General features: G+C 60.6%; 1 protein-coding gene across 1 annotated transcript in view; it reads left to right on the top strand.

The window, feature by feature from the left end:
- The first annotated feature begins 4,551 nt into the window (after positions 1-4,551).
- LOC128780117 (testis-specific Y-encoded protein 2-like) overlaps positions 4,552-18,534 on the top strand; it is a 19,501-nt gene continuing 5,518 nt past the window's right edge. Inside the window, exons 1-6 of the mRNA XM_053917891.1 lie at positions 4,552-5,457; positions 6,027-6,104; positions 6,227-6,329; positions 6,422-6,567; positions 6,676-6,801; positions 14,084-14,221. Coding sequence (XP_053773866.1) covers positions 4,552-5,457; positions 6,027-6,104; positions 6,227-6,329; positions 6,422-6,567; positions 6,676-6,801; positions 14,084-14,221 — 1,497 coding nt within the window. The remainder of the gene's footprint in view (positions 5,458-6,026; positions 6,105-6,226; positions 6,330-6,421; positions 6,568-6,675; positions 6,802-14,083; positions 14,222-18,534) is intronic.

Raw genomic sequence — 18,534 nt, 5'->3', positions numbered from 1 at the left:
GGCACGGTCCGTAAATCCCTGTCTCCTTTAGCTGGCGCAGAGTTGTCACCCGCCCTCGCTCTTGGACATCTGCCGTTGACATGACTGCAGACAGGTGGCGTTTGCCATTGGGAAGGCCTGCTGCCGGGAGCAGCAGGAAGAGTCAAGGGAACCAGGTGAGTTTACAGGCAGAGCCGACGTCAGGCTGTGTGGTCGGCTTACAGGGAAGGGTGCAGGAGTGCAGGTGTGACTTTGCCTCTGAGGCCGAGGGATGCCGTAAGGCCCCGCTGTGGGCAGGCATGGGCACACGGCAGCACTACGCAGCGGTCAGCGAACCTGAAGTCGAAAATCCAAACCCGTGCCACCGGACGGAGGCCTTGCACACTGAAGCAAAGCACGCAGTCCTGGAGGACACCCCAAAAGAACAAAGTCTATGCTCTTGTCAAGCGAAGGTGCAACCACTCCCCCAGTGAGAAGTGCACACAGGCCAAAAGCCTGCACTAAGGCTGCGGGGCGCGGCGTGTCTCTCTGCGTGCCCGATTCCACAGGCGGACACTGCTGGTGGAAAAACCAGACGGTGTCCCCTGAGGACTCTGGCGTGCGTGGGGAAGTCAACGCGCGGCCCTTGTGAGGGCTCGTCGTGTGCCTCTGTCGGCTGGGCTGCAAGTACGGGCTGGGCGGGCGAGACCCGTCGTCCGCAGGCCCCGCAACATCTGGACCAGCCTCAGTGGAACGCGTCCTGCGGGCACGATTCCATGCCCTCTGTGGGCAGCAGCCAATGCCTGCCTTGGCGGCAGCTGCTGCGTGGGACCTGGGCCATTGCGCAGGGCCCGGCTTCCCAAACGCTGGCGCTTCACGGCGTTACCCAGGGCAGACGCAGCGGCCCTCACTCCTACCCTCAGGGTGCCAGCAGGACTTCCGTTTCCCGCAGCAAGGCAGCTCCAGAGGGGGACACCTGCGTCTCTGCGATTGCCTTAGGGAAGCAGCGTAGAAAGGCGTCGGCAACACGGAGTTCCCGGCGGCCTCTGGTCACCTGAACGGGTGCACCGTGGCAGAGTGGGAGAGGCCTGCTATTTCCAGAGGAGCAACAGGTTTTAGCAGCAGGCGCCTTCCCTGTTTGAGGCACTTTGTTGCTATAGCTCTGTGGAATCTGAAGGCGGGGAGCGGACAGAGAGACGGACGGACACAAGGAGAGACAGTGAGAAGGAGAGAAGTAAGAAACAGAGGGAAGACTGCTGACAGAAGAACATACACACTCTTCTTGGCACTTCTCCCTCTGGAGTAGAAGGTCAGAGTGCCCTTCGGGAGCAGGCCTTCCCAAGCCTGCGGCTGGCACCTCTGAGAGGAGTGCTCCCAGAAACAGCCTCTGCTGCCCAGGGCGCGCATCCCTGGGCCTCTCCCCTGGTCTCACTGGGCTACCCTGGGGAAGTGCTACAGACAGGGAAGTGGGTAGTGGGAGAGACTGGTTAGCCTGTGCAGAGCACCCACGGCAGGTGTCCATGCTCCGGGGATGTGGGTTGGGGGGTGGGGCCCAGAAGCGGGGTCAGAGGGTGCCCTTCCTGGCCACGGCCCCTTTGATGCCTGAGGGAGCATGCTGCCCCAGAGGGGGCCGGGCTGACAGGCTGGGCCCAGGAGTTTGGCAAGAGGGGTGCGCTGCTCGAGGTGGCCACCCTCAGAGCACGCGAGGTCAGGTGGGCAGGCTGGGTGTGGCCAGCCGCCTGCCCCTCCCTCCCTGGCCTTCCTCTCCACTGTGAGGCTGCAGGAAAGCCCCCGAGCCCCCGCGCCTGCTCCTCTACCCCAGTGTCTGTGTCTGCAGCCAGAACCCGGGTAAGGGCCCTGGCGGCGGGCGGCACACACGGCAACTGCCCCCGTGCCCGCACTCAGCGGGACTCTGTGCGCCTCTTGGGTCACCATCGCACCTGCCAGGGCCCTCCAGGTCACAGTGGTGTCCGTGCAGTTGCCCGGGCAGTGCCGGGCACGGGGACCAAGGACAGCGGCCGGGGGCAGGCCCCGGGTGGCAGACGGCTGGCGAGGGACGCCTCCCAGGGAAGGGGGATACTCGGGCCCTGAGACCTTGCTGGCGGCAGCAGGCGGGGCGTGGCAGAGGGCCCACGCGCGCGCGGGGCTTGGGTTTGGTGCTGGACTTGCGGAATCTGAGGCCCGTGGTGCAAGTGGGGCGGGGGACAGGATGTTGGCGGCAGAGGAGGCGGCACTAACGGCAGAGGAGCGGCCCGAGGGTCTGCCTCAAGCAGAGGCACGGCCAGGTGGGAGCCGCGCGTGGCCGCCCTTGGAGGGGCTGCAGCGTCTGCTGTGCCAGCTGCGCACGGACAGTGCCCGGGCGCTACCTTCTTGTGAGGCGGGACTACCTTCCTGGGGAAGCGGGCCAACGCCCAGAGGCCGAAGCCCGTGCCTTCCCCGGAGTCGGTCTTTCACCCTCCGGTTATAGAACGCATCACGTCGCCCGCCTTGCTCAAAAGCACAGCGAGCTCATTCAGGGGGAAACGTTTGATGTTCCAGAGACGTTCCAGAAACTTTATAGTACTCCCTCCTTCAGCCTCTCTACCACGCTGCGCAGCTTAATGAAACCAGTTCTCACACAGGGCGCAGAAGATCATTCCTTTGAGGTTTTCTGATGGCTCCTTGAAGAAATACTTGCGTTCTCTTGCTTCTTCAGCATCCCCACTGACCTAAAAGTTAACGTGTTCCTGCTGCTGGTCTTCTTCACAAAGCGCTTACACATAGAAAGGAGTCCTTCCTCTTTTCGCGACTTTGTCGGTACTTTTAAGAATCACAGACTCTTGGCCGTGGCAGCTTCCCTCAGTGAGGTGTACACTCAGGGGAACGGGTCCATGTTTGCACCCCTAATCCTGTTTCAACAGGTAATTCCTGGCCTTTTTTGCCCGTATTATTTCGTACGAGTTTGAGGTGTTCAGCACAGTCGTTGGGCAATCACACATGCCGTGCAGTTTACAAGGGGTGCCTGCTGACATGTCTAGGGGCCACCGCACTTGGGCCATGCACACTTGGACGGTGGTATCCACTCTATCTCCGGTGCTGTGCTGTCCCTCCCCAAATGTTCACAGTGGAAACTGTTTACAACGCCTGGGTCTCCTAGGCGACGCTCAGTCCGGGAATGGAAATATACCCGCAGTCCCGGTGATGCTTGGCGTCCAGGGACTCGAGTCGTCTCTGCGTGAATAGCTGCAGTCAACAAAGCAGAAATATTTACAAGGGCACCTTCGAAGATCGGCAATCTCTAGAAGCTCTGACCGCAAAAAGGCGGGGAATATAACAGACACGGCCGGACTGTTAATAGGCGTTTCTCCAGACAAGGCAGGCAAGCGGCCGAAAGCACGTGAGGCGGTGCTCGGTCGAGTCGGTCATTAGCAAAATGTAAACCTAAACCGCACTGAGGTAGGACTGTGCTTCTACTTTACTGCTGAGTAGGCTATAATTTCTGCCAAGGAAAAGGTCAGGCTTGGTGAGGATGTAGGTGAGCTGGAGTCCTGTGCGTGGGCCACAGAAACGTTGAAGTGGTACAGCTGCTCTGAAAACCACTGCAGATTCCATAAGCAGCAAGTCAGAAGCAGCAATCTGACTCAGGGACTCCAGCGCCAACTGCGATGCCAACATAACTGAGTACGGGTCCTCGCATACTTGCGCGTGGATGCTCACAGCAGTCCTGTGGGTGGCGGTGGGGGAGGAACAACTCGCCCCCCCCCGCCCCGCCCCGCAGGAACTGGTAAACAGCCTGGGTTAACTACACCTAGGAGGAAATATGTAGTCAGCCCTGAGAGGTGGATCGGTCCACGCTGCATGCATGACACCGCAGGAGACAAGGCAGACGAAAGGGGCACGCCGTGGGTGACTCCAGCAGCCCCGCGCATCCCGGATAGGTACACCGCTACAGACAGAACAGACACTGGCGTTTGACAGGGGCTGCGGTAGGGGAGGGAATGGTAGTGAGTGCGCAAGAAGCACGGCCTCTTCCTCGGCGGTGGTGGTACAACACGGCAGGCGGGGGTGGGGGGGTGCCCGCGGAAGGCGGGGAAGCGGGGTCTCAGGGTGCGCTTCCCGGGCGGGCGGGCACCGCCGGGCAGCTGGAGGAGGAAGGGGACTGGGGCGGGCGGCGAGGGGCTGCCAGGCGTGGCCCAGGCAGGTGCCGCCCACGGTGGCGTCACTGATTGGAGGAGGTGTGAGACGGGCGGAAGGTGCGTGCAGAGCACGCGACGTCAGGGCTGGCGGCCGCTCCCTACCCGCCGTCGCCGCCGCCGCCGCCGCCGAGGATTGAAGGACGTACGCATGCGCCCTCCTCCTCGGGTCCGGGGTCCGCCCCGAAGCCGCACGTCTTAACCCTGGGGCGCGGCGCTGTGGGCTCCTCTGGCCGCGGCCTCGGCGTTTGCAGGCGTTTTCTCGGCTGGGCCCCGCTCTGAGCCAGGGCCGCACCTCTGGCTGGCCTGGGCTGGCCCACAGCAGGGCTCCGCAGGCCTCCTGGGTCGTCCTCGTTGGGTTGGGCGCCGCTGGTAGGGACGCGTGCCCCGCACAGCCGGCGCGCTAGGGGGCGATTGGATGATGGAGGCCGAGGCGAGTGGGGCGGCCCGGGGTGCCCCTGGCTCCCTGCTGGCGTCGGCGCAGGAAGGTGGTGCTGTGGAGCTGAGGGCAGAGGAGTTGTGCAGTGCAGAGTTGGGGCCCGGGCTGGACCGCGTGAGGCGGGTGTTGGCAGCTGAGGCAACAGTGGCGGCCGGGGATGGGAGCGTGGCAGCAGCAGGCGCGGAGGTGAGGCCAGATGCGGGGGGCGGGGACGAGGACGTGGCGGGCGAGTCGCAGCTGGGTGAGGATGAAGAGCCTGAGGTGAGGCAGAGCGCTGACCTGGCTGAGCAGTGGGGGGAGGAGCAGGGGCCCGAGGGTGGGTTGGTGGCTGTGCAGCCGTTTGTGGCAGAAGGGGTGGACCTCACGCACGTGGAGCAGGTTTGGGCGGCCGATGCAAGTTTGGGGCCAGGGGGAAAGGTCTGGCTAGATCTGCATGTGGGCAGGCAGGAGGAGGTGTTGGCCCAGGAGCCGTCGGTGGAGGGAGAGGAGGGTGAGGTCCCACGGGGGCCCGACGGGGCCGGGGAGTGGGACCAGGGGCAGAGCATTCGGGGGCAGCTGGCAGCTGGGGAGGAGTTTGTGCTGGAGGGCGCGGGCTGCCCGCTGGAGGGGCAGGTGGTGGAGGAGGCGGAGGAGGAGTCACAGGCGGAGGCAAAGGGACAGGGCCAGGGGTCAGGGAAGCAGCCGCGGGCAGGGCCAGGCCCTCGTGGGCCCTGCAGCTGGTCCCCACTGGAGGCGCTAGAGGCGCTCCAGTTAGAGATGGAGCCCGTGAACGAGCAAGCCAGGAGGGCCTTCTCTCGGCTCCAGCGCAGGACTTGGCAGAGGCGACAGCCCCACCTGGAACTCAGGAGCACCCTTATCCAGCGGCTGCGTGGATTCTGGCCCGAAGCTGTATCCTTGGTGCCGCATTGTAGGGACCGCAGTGTGCTGGGGTAGTGGTGGGAGAGGGTTATGAGCGGGCACAGGTCAGAGCGGATCGAGACATAGCGCAGAAAAGCTCGCCCTTCCTACACACGGTGCGGCAAAGCGCGGGCTGGAGAACGCAGCCTGACAAAGAGACTTTGGGGGACATGCGTCATGCTCGTGGTAGCAGTGCAGTCCAGGCTCCCGGGAGGGCCGTAGCGCCCAGGCCCTTCTCCGAGGAATGCTGCGGGAGACGGGCCTGAATGTCCGCGTGGTCAGTCGGAGCCAGCAGTGCGTGCTCTGGGGAAGAAAGCACATCCGGCCGAGGCCTAGGCGCAGCGGGGTCGGCGGGTGGCGGGGCGAGCCCGTCTGTGTCTGTGCAGAGGCCGGCAGGGCACCAGGGGCCCCCGGGGACCTCACAGCACGGTGCCCGCAAGGAAGGGGCCAAGCGGAAGGAGAGCTGAGGCGATGCCGCGCCCTTCTCCACCCACACACGCCCCGTTTCGTGGCCACTCCCTGTCCAGCGTGCAGCCTGCAGGCTCCTTGACCCGGAGCAGTTTGTCAACCACCCTGAGTTGTCAGCCATGATCAGTGACCAAGACAAAAGCATGCTGAGCTTCATGATCGACTTGAAGGTGAGGCTCTGAGAGCGCGGGGCGGAGGGAGGGAGCTTGGGAGAATGACCTGCGCCCAAACAGAGCACGGGGCGAGTGCCCTGGAGTGCCATTGCACCCTCCTCCTCCACCCTTCCCCGCAGGTGGAGAAGAGCAAGGATCACTGCAAGATCCTGCTGCTGTTTCGCAGGAACCCCTACTTCCGCAATGATGTGGTTGTCAAGGAGTATGTCATCACGCTCACAGGTCTGTGCGGGTTCCCTGGGTGGGCGCCCTAAGCTGCGGGGTTCAACTTGGACGTTGGCGGTTCCCTCCACGCCTTCCCCGTCTTCCTGCAGGGTCTAGGGCGTCCTATTCCACTCCCATTCAGTGGCACAAGCATTACGAACGAGAGGCCTACAGTCGCAGGCACAACAACAGCAGCCTTAACTTCTTCAACTGGTTCTCTGACCACAGCTTGGCGGGCTCTGGCAGGATTGCGGAGGTGAGGCCTCCCTGGCAATGTCGAGAAAGGCCTTTAACGTGCTCCCCGGGAGTCTGGGGTGGGGATCCGAGCTCTTCCCCTCCGGACCTTTGCTGTTTCCCCTACCAGTACATCTGTAACGACCTGTGGCCCAATCCACTGAAGTACTACGGGAAGAAGACAGAGGCAGGAGAGGAGACCGAGAAGAGGACAGGTGAGAAGGCATTGCCTGGTAACGCAGCAGACGGGTGCCAGGTAGGTGGACACTTTCTTTCTATCATGAAGCCATTCAGTCTGGGATGAATACAGCCCAGGTCCAGAGGTGACCAGGTTATCAAGGTAAAACAAGAAGCCTGGAGAACTGCAGTGCAAATTGGTTTCTTGTTGGGGAAGCTCAATGTTAACCAAGGAGTGTGTGTATCTACAGCCACTCAGAATCAATAGGGATTCATGACTCTGCTGCCCTGACCTCTCATTCCAGGCTACTCGCCCCACTCTCTGGTCCACCTTCTACCTTTTGATTGGTGGCCTGAACAATGTTCCTCCCACCTCCATTCTCACACATGTGTAGGAAGCATTCAAGATTCCTAGACTGTCCCACTGTTTCCTTTGATCATCACAGCCATCTTTGATATCCTATGAGTCCCGGGTACCCCCCGCCCCCTCTGAACACTGGTCATCAGGAAGAGGTCCTGGAGGAAAACGTTGAACACACGGGTGGAGGACATTTAAGAGGTGCCCGGTGCAGGCACGGTTCTCTGTCATTTCTAGAGGCCTGCATCTTTCTAAAGGACTTGACAGCGGTCAGAGTGGGTGTGATAGTGCCACGCTGTGCTGTGTGGCAGGTATTCCCTGAAGCTGAAGTATATAAGACAAAGGGTCCATTTCATCTAAAGAGGTATTTTGTTGACAAAGCCTTCACAGAGAAAATGGGTTTTCAAACAAACATTTTTCTGCCACACAGGAAAAAACTGAAGACTGATCAGATGACAAGGACTTCAGACATTGACACTTCAATTAGCCTTAGCATTGACAGTTTATTATTCAAATAAAATGGATAGAAAGTAAATAACTGTGTAACTATGAGTATTTCGTGTAGCTATTTTGGTGAGAAAATGCAGGCCTTTCAAACTTGGCGTGGGAATAATCTGTCGCATGGGGGGCTGGGCCCATGAGCTGCAGAAAGGGGGAAACTTTAGCTTTGGGAATGCATCAGGAGGAGCAATTCTTCCATCCAGGCAGGGACAGGGCATGAATAAAAAATAACGAAAGGCCTGTTCACTGGGTACTACCCTTCTTCCTAGAAAGGTAAAGGCGTTCAAGGAAAGGCTCTGGCCACAGACGGCCGATACGGTCCAGTCAGTCCTCAGCGATACTGGATGAGAGGCTCCCACGGGTGCTCCTTAGTGGATGGCGCTAGGCACCGTGAGAGCAGGCAGCACGTGGGATGGCAAGCGCTCCAGTCCAGGGTGGGCCCAAGGGCGCAGTCAGAGGGGTGAGTGGCCGTCCTCTGCTGAGACCCTCGGACACGTAGGGCTTGGGTCCCGGGCAACACGGCCCACGTAGGGACATTGTCGAAGGGGGCCAGACGCTCGCACGGGGGAAGGCAGTGAAGAGCTGAAGCCGCCTTTGGGAAGACCCTCCCCCCCCCCCCCCCCCCCCCGGTAGGAAGGGTAAATTGACGCAGGTTCACGCAAAGCCAGAGTGCTGCCTGGCACTTAGACACAAGAGCCGGGCCACACCCTCGTTTGCCAACACAGGAACGTACCCCAGGTGGTCCGGGGCCTCCCTCCACCCACGGCGTCCACGGTCGGTACACCTTCCCTTCCTGTGACGCTTTGACTCTTCCTCACAAGGATATGGCTTCCTGAGAAAGACACCGGTGACCCTTGGGGCTCCTGTGAGTTCCACCGGCCACAGGCCAGGGCGAGGTGACCCTGGACTGGGGCTCTTAGGTCTGCATGCAACATGGAGATGGCCCACCGATGCGCTCTTGCTGTCTTCTGAGACGTTGGACAAAGGGAGCAGAGAAGCAAGTCAACTATGCGCTCTTACAAAGTAAATACTGCAGAGGACTTTCCCAATTTTCAAGACCCGAGAGACGTACGGGGGACTTCCAGGGGTGTCCCAGGGTGTCATCAGGGTAAGGCCTTTCTTCCCTGTCTGGGAGTGAGGCACGCTGGGTCTGCCCTGGGTGACACAACGGGTGGACCAGGTCCCAGTCAGAAGCTGATGGCAGTGCGGGCATTTGCTGCTGCACACTGGGTTCGCCGTGGTGCCCACCAGACCAGTTCCGCTGAGCACGGTGTAGATGTCGTCCAGCCTGCAGGCGCCTCGGCTGGCCCGCCCGCTCTTGGTTGCTGCCCAGCTGAGCACAGGCGCGGGACGAGCCCTCACGGGGGCCACCCGTTGACTTTTGCACACGTACCACAATCCTCACTGACCACTCTGTTGCTGCTCCACGGCTCCGTCAAGCTCCGTGGCAGCTGGGATGGGGTGAGACACGCCGGGCTCCCCAACATCGGCCCAAGGTGTTGGGCGGCGTGCAGGTCTCCTTGGGGGAATGGCGGTCCCTTTGCTTGCTTCACAAGGACATCAACTCTGTTGTTCTGTGGCGGCCTTCACCACGGGACGTTCTGCGTCAGTGTGCAAGGCGTCTGTCCGCTGACCCCGCTTTGAATTTTCCCGTTAGGTGTGACTGAGTGCCGCGCGGTGCTGCCGTGTGCTCCTGCCTGCACACGGGGGCGGGGGCGCGGGGGGGAGCGGAGCAGCCTCCCAGGGCTGTAACCGCACACCTCACACACGCACTCCTGCACCTTTCCCTGCAAGCCCGCCACACAGGCTGACGTTGGCTCTGCCTGGAAGTCTCCCTGGATCCCTACACGTGTCCCGCAGATCAGATCACACTTGCCATCTTACCAACTGGCAAATGTGGGCTCTCTCCTGTCGTGTGCATAGCAGAACGCCAAGGGCACATGTGCAGTACAGCTGTGCGGTAGCTAAGGAGAAGGGGGGCTTAGGAACCTTTAGCCACACGGAGGTCCTCCTGCCTGCCAGACGGTCCACCGTGTGTGTACCCTCCCCAAAGGGCAAGTGTCCACGGCAGCAGTCAGGGTGTACGTGCCTTCCCCTCTTCCCAGATAATCCTGGGGGGGGACAGGAACAAACACGTTAGACATTCACTTCCAAAGTCTTCTCTCGCCACCACGCACGTGGGATTGCACACGCTCGGATGTGTAGATGCCTGTCCGGCTCATCCATAATCATCACGTCATGCCGGCAAATGTGCCTTCCCCACAGGACACAGGCTCGTGCGCTCCTGAGATGTTTCTGACGGTTCCCACGTCAGGCAGAGTACGTGTCCAAAACTCTGCGGCTGCAGGCGATGCCCTTGAAAGCATCCATTTCTTCCTGTGCGAGAACACCGCACAGAAACCTTCTGACGTCGCTGGCATGGGCAGTCTGAGCCCAGGGCTTGTCCTCCCTGGCCAGTGGCATGGTCGGCCCTATGCCTTCCTGCTCTGGACCGCCCCCTAGCAGTCACACGCAAAGAAACACGCCCACACCTTCCCTCACTGCCGTGGGCACGCACCTGAAGAGGTCGCGGGCCTCCCTGTGAGACTTGGTGTCCGCAGGGCTCCTTCCACTGGGCCCTCTCGTGACCCCACTTCCTCTTCCTCCTGCAGCTCCTCTAAAGTGTGCTGTGCAGTGGCTCCCGTCACCGCCAACACCAGGGCTCTGCCGCGGGGGGCCCCCGGGCTAAGATAGGAACTCGGGGTAGCAGCACTGGAGAGCAGGTGGAACCTTGCAGGGAGGACTTTGCCAGGATGCCCGGGGATGCCCTCAGGATGCCTGAGGGACCCAAGGCTGACTGAGTGCTTTGCAGCCCAGGTAGGCGAGGGCCCAAGGCACCTGAAATACAATCGCAGAAATGTGGTGGAGGATTCCCACCGCATTTTGTGGTACAGCACCCCAGGCCATCTGCGCAGTAGGGAGGCTGTAGCCGTTTTGAGGTTTCTCACCTCCTTGTACTTACTCTGTGTGCACGGGCACCGCCCCCGCCCACGGTCCTTTGCAGTATTGTGACCCTCCGACTGGCACCCTGGCGTAACTCCTGTGTCCCTGAGCCCCGGCTTAAGCTTGTGTTTCTGAGAGGAGTTTCCTTGGTGCAAGGACTCCCGTAGGAACGAGCAGGCCTTAGGCTCCTCAGCAAGGGGTCCTGCTCCCGGCTCCCTCCACTGGGACCTCCCTACCCCTGGCGTAATGCTTCAGGGGGTTGAGCCGCAGGTCCTCACTTACGTGGGACGTGGAAGCAAGAGAGTGCAGGGCCGGACACTCCCGGTCCGCTCTGCACCAAACAGGCCCTCCAGCATCACCCGCCCTTTGTCACCCCGGCCAGAGGAGCCTCACCCCAGCCGTCCTGCCGGGTCGGGGAACCCTGTGCTAAGACGGCGAGTTGAAGGGGATGGAGCTGGTTGTGTCGTGACTGTGGCTGCGGACTCCCCATTCATAGTCCCAGAACCAGTGGCGTACAGGGGAATGATTCCCCCCCGTGGGCTCCCGGGGCCACGGGGCGGCCTGGGAGTCCGATTTCTCCCGCACCCAGAAGAGGGTAGAGGTTTTCCAGCTGGCAATGCGTTCCCCCCGTTCCCGCCCCCTTCCCGGCCCCGGCCCCGGCCCAGAACTTCAAGGTTCCTTCAAGCCTGCCAGCACCCACATGTAGCCGTTACTCCAGATCAGGTATGCTTCGGATGAGGGTTTCAACAACCCCATAGTGGAAAAGTGTCTCCCCTTTTCGCACTACAAGTTAACTGAGGAGTGTGCTGCCCTCCCCTGAAGAGGGCAGAGAAAGGAAGCAGGGTAGAAATGACCCAGGCCTTCTTCCATGGTGGAGCCTGCTACAAACTTTCTTAGATTTCAACGTTGGCACGATGACTGTGGGACTTCCCGGGGTGTCCCGCCACGTTAATGTCCAGCGTTATGTCCTGTCTTCCCTCAGCTGGGAGAAAGGCCCTGGAATGCCTCATGGACGGGAATCCGGGAAGAATGCCACAGAGTTCGTCGCTGAGGAAGATTGCTCTACACGGGGAACGGGTTTCGGGAGCTGCGTGTTTGGGGTCTTGTGGAACAAGAGGGTGCTGGGTGAAGACCGCTTTAAATGGCTCATTCTTTGTGGACAACACTGCACCCTGGCGGCACTGCGTTTTCCCACGGGCAAACGAGGGGGATTACAAGGGAGCGTGAAGTCCTGAGCTGTGCCACCCTCTATTTTCAGCTGCACGCCTGACGGCTTCTGTATTTAAAGGGGACCCATTGAATCTGTTCAAAGGGGGGGCTGAATCTTGAACTGAGGCCCATGGCTGATCCCACTAAGATGACCTGGAGAGTTGGCCCAAGTAGAGGGTGGAGGCCGACCCAACGCCAACAAATGACGCGTGTCCTAACGTTCAGCTATTTCTGACTTCCCGTGCGGTCCCAATATCTCTGTGTCCTTCCTCACACCACAGCGCCATTCACCGTGGGCATCCCCACTCCCGAGAAACAGCCTGCCTCAGGTTACTGAAAAGGGTCAAAGCGCCGGGCACTCCAGTAAACCCTCTCTGAAACGATCGGTCCATTTTTCTTGGGGGCACTGGCGACGGCCACCTTTCCCCCGCTAACCTGCCCGTCCCACGTTTCACATGGGGACGAGATGCCTTAGAAAAACTTCAGTCTGGGATTGTGCGTGTGTGTGAGTGTGTGAGAGAGAGAGAGAGAGAGAGAGAGAGAGAGAGAGAGAGAGAGAGAGGGAGAGAGAGAAGGAGAGAAGGGGAAATCTTTCCAGAAATTGAAGGTGGCCATGTATGTAGTCAGTGGCTGAATCGACAGTGGCAAATACTGTCCCACAGACTGTATTTGCTCCACTGCTCACGGCACGAGAGCCGCACCTTAGGACACTGGTCATTTCTTGGCACTGGGTCAAGTGGCAGAAGCTGCCACGGACCTCTGGTCGAGATTCAAACCCATGCCTCAAAACCTCCCTCTAGGACCAGTGGGTCCCCTTTAAATAGAGAAGCGCTTCAGGCACGAAGCCTACTATATTAGAATGCTGGGCGGCACAGCTCAGGGCCTCATCGTGCCTTGGTCTTGTCCCAGTCATACCGGTTTGCCTGTGGGAAAACGCAGTGGCGCGGGATGCGGTGCGTCCAGCAAGGGTGTGCCCTTAAGCGCGCTGCTTCCCTCAGCACACTGTTGTTCCGCAAGGCCACAGACGCACATCTCCTGCAACCCATTCCCCGTGTAGAGAAATTTTCCTCAGCAATAAACTTGGCACAGCTCTTCCAGCGTCCCAGTGGGTGAGCATGCCAGGGTACCTTGCTCCTAAATTAAGGAAGGTAGGAAGGCCCCAACCAGGCCGTTAACGCTGAGGAACATCTTGGAAGTAGTAAAAACGTTCTGCGAACCTTCAAACCTGAGGAGGCTTTTAGCAGGCTCCAGTGTGTAAGGAAGACCATTTCTCCTTTGTGTGCCCCTTTGCCAACCTCTTCACAAGAAGAGAGCAGGCTCGTGATCCAAGTTTTGACGTGTGTGGGGAAACACTTTTCCAGAATGGCGTTCCTCGAGGCCCACATCAGAAGCCTGTGTGATGGGAGCAAAGGCTCCGTGCGGGTGCACATAGCTAGGAGGAAATGCTGAACTCTGGAAAGCAAAAGGCATTGCCAGCTACAGAATCTCTACCCTGCTCAGGGTCCGGGAGAAACGTGCCTCCCAAGTCGTGTCGTGGGGCCAGAGGGCCACCCAGAGAGTGGTTTCCAGCATAGGGGACTGGTTCTGAGAGCTATGAGTGTGTGTGGGGGGGGTCACCGCCAAGCAGAAGGCCCGACACAGCCAGCCTCAACCTCTTCACCGGATTGTGTGAGCACAGCCTTCCAGGCTCGGGCAAGACTGCTGAGGTGAGGCTGCACTGGCCACGGTAAGAAATGGAGTGGCCGGAGGCCTGCGGTTTGTGAAGAGTTCTCCGGGACAGTCCTCCCGTGCGCTGTTGGGGAGGACCTGCGGCCCAACCTGCTGAGGTATCACGGCAGGGGTAGGAAGGCCCCAGTGGAGGGAGCTGAGAGCAGGACCCTTTGCTGAGGAGCCTAAGGGCTGGGCGTTCCCTGTGTGAGCTGTGGCAAGGAGGAAACTCCTGTCAGAAAGGTGAGCGTCCACTGGGGCTCAGGAACACTGGAGGCTCCCCCAGGCCGCCAAGCGGTGGGTCAGAATGCAGCGGAGGGCAGCAGGTAGGAGTAAGTAGGAGGAGGTGAGAAATCTCGGGGCACCGGGGCACTCTGGCGGGATGGCCCAGGGAGCTGGACAACAAGGAGGATTCTTCACCACATTTGTGCAGTTGTGTTCCAGGCACCTTGGCCCTTGCGTACATGAGCACAGAGCAGTCCGTCGGCCTTGTGTCCCCAGGCCCCCAGTTCCCATCCTTCCAGGCTAAAGCCAGCCCTGCCACACAGTCCCCTCCCTGCTGCTACCTGTAGTACCCATGTAACGCACGGGCTCCCTCAGCCAGGCCATCACGCTGGTGGTGGCATCAGGCTCCACAGAGCACACTTGGGACATCCCGCTAGTGAAAAGGCAGCGGCGTGAGGACTGGGGACACCGTGGGCACAGCGTGGCCCAAGAGGACTTTGGCGATGTGCCCGTGCCTGTGAGTGCGGGCGGGGGCGGGGGGGCGTGTTTGGTGAGTGCTAGGGGACAGTCCAGAGCAGGAAGCGAGTAGGGCAGACCGCTTCTGCCCAGTAGGGCAGACCACTGTGGCGACTGGGCCAATGCGGACAGGGCCTTCCTGTAGTGGTCCCGTGCCAGCGAAGGCTGAAGGGGTCTGTGCGGGTTTCCTGGCACAGAAACAAAGGCTGCCAGAGGCGTCGCCTGTGCATGCAGAGATTTCCCCCAGGCACCTCAGTGACTTGGAGAGACAAAAGCGTCCTGGCAGTGCTTCTGCCTCAGTGGCCTCTGGTAGAAGGGAAACGTACCGGAATGAAGCAGATGGGCTGGACGGGCGCCTGAGCATGTGGTGCGTGAGGTATTCGGCCCGCGTGTTGGAGAGGCAAGCCTTTGCAGGGAGGAAACGGGCACGGCAGGCCTGAGGCATTTGTTCCTTTCTCTCAGGGAATGTCTGGGAGATGGGCTGCTGCCATGGAGACCTGCGACTTGGGCAGGTGACACCACCCACAGTGTCCCATCCGGGGGCTAAAGGGGGGCCTGCGTGTGGGCACGGTCCGTAAATCCCTGTCTCCTTTAGCTGGCGCAGAGTTGTCACCCGCCCTCGCTCTTGGACATCTGCCGTTGACATGACTGCAGACAGGTGGCGTTTGCCATTGGGAAGGCCTGCTGCCGGGAGCAGCAGGAAGAGTCAAGGGAACCAGGTGAGTTTACAGGCAGAGCCGACGTCAGGCTGTGTGGTCGGCTTACAGGGAAGGGTGCAGGAGTGCAGGTGTGACTTTGCCTCTGAGGCCGAGGGATGCCGTAAGGCCCCGCTGTGGGCAGGCATGGGCACACGGCAGCACTACGCAGCGGTCAGCGAACCTGAAGTCGAAAATCCAAACCCGTGCCACCGGACGGAGGCCTTGCACACTGAAGCAAAGCACGCAGTCCTGGAGGACACCCCAAAAGAACAAAGTCTATGCTCTTGTCAAGCGAAGGTGCAACCACTCCCCCAGTGAGAAGTGCACACAGGCCAAAAGCCTGCACTAAGGCTGCGGGGCGCGGCGTGTCTCTCTGCGTGCCCGATTCCACAGGCGGACACTGCTGGTGGAAAAACCAGACGGTGTCCCCTGAGGACTCTGGCGTGCGTGGGGAAGTCAACGCGCGGCCCTTGTGAGGGCTCGTCGTGTGCCTCTGTCGGCTGGGCTGCAAGTACGGGCTGGGCGGGCGAGACCCGTCGTCCGCAGGCCCCGCAACATCTGGACCAGCCTCAGTGGAACGCGTCCTGCGGGCACGATTCCATGCCCTCTGTGGGCAGCAGCCAATGCCTGCCTTGGCGGCAGCTGCTGCGTGGGACCTGGGCCATTGCGCAGGGCCCGGCTTCCCAAACGCTGGCGCTTCACGGCGTTACCCAGGGCAGACGCAGCGGCCCTCACTCCTACCCTCAGGGTGCCAGCAGGACTTCCGTTTCCCGCAGCAAGGCAGCTCCAGAGGGGGACACCTGCGTCTCTGCGATTGCCTTAGGGAAGCAGCGTAGAAAGGCGTCGGCAACACGGAGTTCCCGGCGGCCTCTGGTCACCTGAACGGGTGCACCGTGGCAGAGTGGGAGAGGCCTGCTATTTCCAGAGGAGCAACAGGTTTTAGCAGCAGGCGCCTTCCCTGTTTGAGGCACTTTGTTGCTATAGCTCTGTGGAATCTGAAGGCGGGGAGCGGACAGAGAGACGGACGGACACAAGGAGAGACAGTGAGAAGGAGAGAAGTAAGAAACAGAGGGAAGACTGCTGACAGAAGAACATACACACTCTTCTTGGCACTTCTCCCTCTGGAGTAGAAGGTCAGAGTGCCCTTCGGGAGCAGGCCTTCCCAAGCCTGCGGCTGGCACCTCTGAGAGGAGTGCTCCCAGAAACAGCCTCTGCTGCCCAGGGCGCGCATCCCTGGGCCTCTCCCCTGGTCTCACTGGGCTACCCTGGGGAAGTGCTACAGACAGGGAAGTGGGTAGTGGGAGAGACTGGTTAGCCTGTGCAGAGCACCCACGGCAGGTGTCCATGCTCCGGGGATGTGGGTTGGGGGGTGGGGCCCAGAAGCGGGGTCAGAGGGTGCCCTTCCTGGCCACGGCCCCTTTGATGCCTGAGGGAGCATGCTGCCCCAGAGGGGGCCGGGCTGACAGGCTGGGCCCAGGAGTTTGGCAAGAGGGGTGCGCTGCTCGAGGTGGCCACCCTCAGAGCACGCGAGGTCAGGTGGGCAGGCTGGGTGTGGCCAGCCGCCTGCCCCTCCCTCCCTGGCCTTCCTCTCCACTGTGAGGCTGCAGGAAAGCCCCCGAGCCCCCGCGCCTGCTCCTCTACCCCAGTGTCTGTGTCTGCAGCCAGAACCCGGGTAAGGGCCCTGGCGGCGGGCGGCACACACGGCAACTGCCCCCGTGCCCGCACTCAGCGGGACTCTGTGCGCCTCTTGGGTCACCATCGCACCTGCCAGGGCCCTCCAGGTCACAGTGGTGTCCGTGCAGTTGCCCGGGCAGTGCCGGGCACGGGGACCAAGGACAGCGGCCGGGGGCAGGCCCCGGGTGGCAGACGGCTGGCGAGGGACGCCTCCCAGGGAAGGGGGATACTCGGGCCCTGAGACCTTGCTGGCGGCAGCAGGCGGGGCGTGGCAGAGGGCCCACGCGCGCGCGGGGCTTGGGTTTGGTGCTGGACTTGCGGAATCTGAGGCCCGTGGTGCAAGTGGGGCGGGGGACAGGATGTTGGCGGCAGAGGAGGCGGCACTAACGGCAGAGGAGCGGCCCGAGGGTCTGCCTCAAGCAGAGGCACGGCCAGGTGGGAGCCGCGCGTGGCCGCCCTTGGAGGGGCTGCAGCGTCTGCTGTGCCAGCTGCGCACGGACAGTGCCCGGGCGCTACCTTCTTGTGAGGCGGGACTACCTTCCTGGGGAAGCGGGCCAACGCCCAGAGGCCGAAGCCCGTGCCTTCCCCGGAGTCGGTCTTTCACCCTCCGGTTATAGAACGCATCACGTCGCCCGCCTTGCTCAAAAGCACAGCGAGCTCATTCAGGGGGAAACGTTTGATGTTCCAGAGACGTTCCAGAAACTTTATAGTACTCCCTCCTTCAGCCTCTCTACCACGCTGCGCAGCTTAATGAAACCAGTTCTCACACAGGGCGCAGAAGATCATTCCTTTGAGGTTTTCTGATGGCTCCTTGAAGAAATACTTGCGTTCTCTTGCTTCTTCAGCATCCCCACTGACCTAAAAGTTAACGTGTTCCTGCTGCTGGTCTTCTTCACAAAGCGCTTACACATAGAAAGGAGTCCTTCCTCTTTTCGCGACTTTGTCGGTACTTTTAAGAATCACAGACTCTTGGCCGTGGCAGCTTCCCTCAGTGAGGTGTACACTCAGGGGAACGGGTCCATGTTTGCACCCCTAATCCTGTTTCAACAGGTAATTCCTGGCCTTTTTTGCCCGTATTATTTCGTACGAGTTTGAGGTGTTCAGCACAGTCGTTGGGCAATCACACATGCCGTGCAGTTTACAAGGGGTGCCTGCTGACATGTCTAGGGGCCACCGCACTTGGGCCATGCACACTTGGACGGTGGTATCCACTCTATCTCCGGTGCTGTGCTGTCCCTCCCCAAATGTTCACAGTGGAAACTGTTTACAACGCCTGGGTCTCCTAGGCGACGCTCAGTCCGGGAATGGAAATATACCCGCAGTCCCGGTGATGCTTGGCGTCCAGGGACTCGAGTCGTCTCTGCGTGAATAGCTGCAGTCAACAAAGCAGAAATATTTACAAGGGCACCTTCGAAGATCGGCAATCTCTAGAAGCTCTGACCGCAAAAAGGCGGGGAATATAACAGACACGGCCGGACTGTTAATAGGCGTTTCTCCAGACAAGGCAGGCAAGCGGCCGAAAGCACGTGAGGCGGTGCTCGGTCGAGTCGGTCATTAGCAAAATGTAAACCTAAACCGCACTGAGGTAGGACTGTGCTTCTACTTTACTGCTGAGTAGGCTATAATTTCTGCCAAGGAAAAGGTCAGGCTTGGTGAGGATGTAGGTGAGCTGGAGTCCTGTGCGTGGGCCACAGAAACGTTGAAGTGGTACAGCTGCTCTGAAAACCACTGCAGATTCCATAAGCAGCAAGTCAGAAGCAGCAATCTGACTCAGGGACTCCAGCGCCAACTGCGATGCCAACATAACTGAGTACGGGTCCTCGCATACTTGCGCGTGGATGCTCACAGCAGTCCTGTGGGTGGCGGTGGGGGAGGAACAACTCGCCCCCCCCCGCCCCGCCCCGCAGGAACTGGTAAACAGCCTGGGTTAACTACACCTAGG

This window comes from Desmodus rotundus, unplaced genomic scaffold, assembly GCF_022682495.2.
Source record: "Desmodus rotundus isolate HL8 unplaced genomic scaffold, HLdesRot8A.1 manual_scaffold_42, whole genome shotgun sequence".
NCBI classification, from domain to species: Eukaryota; Metazoa; Chordata; class Mammalia; order Chiroptera; family Phyllostomidae; genus Desmodus; species Desmodus rotundus.
The sequence above is the reverse complement of the archived record's forward strand: the minus strand, read 5'-3'. Positions and strand labels throughout refer to the sequence as shown.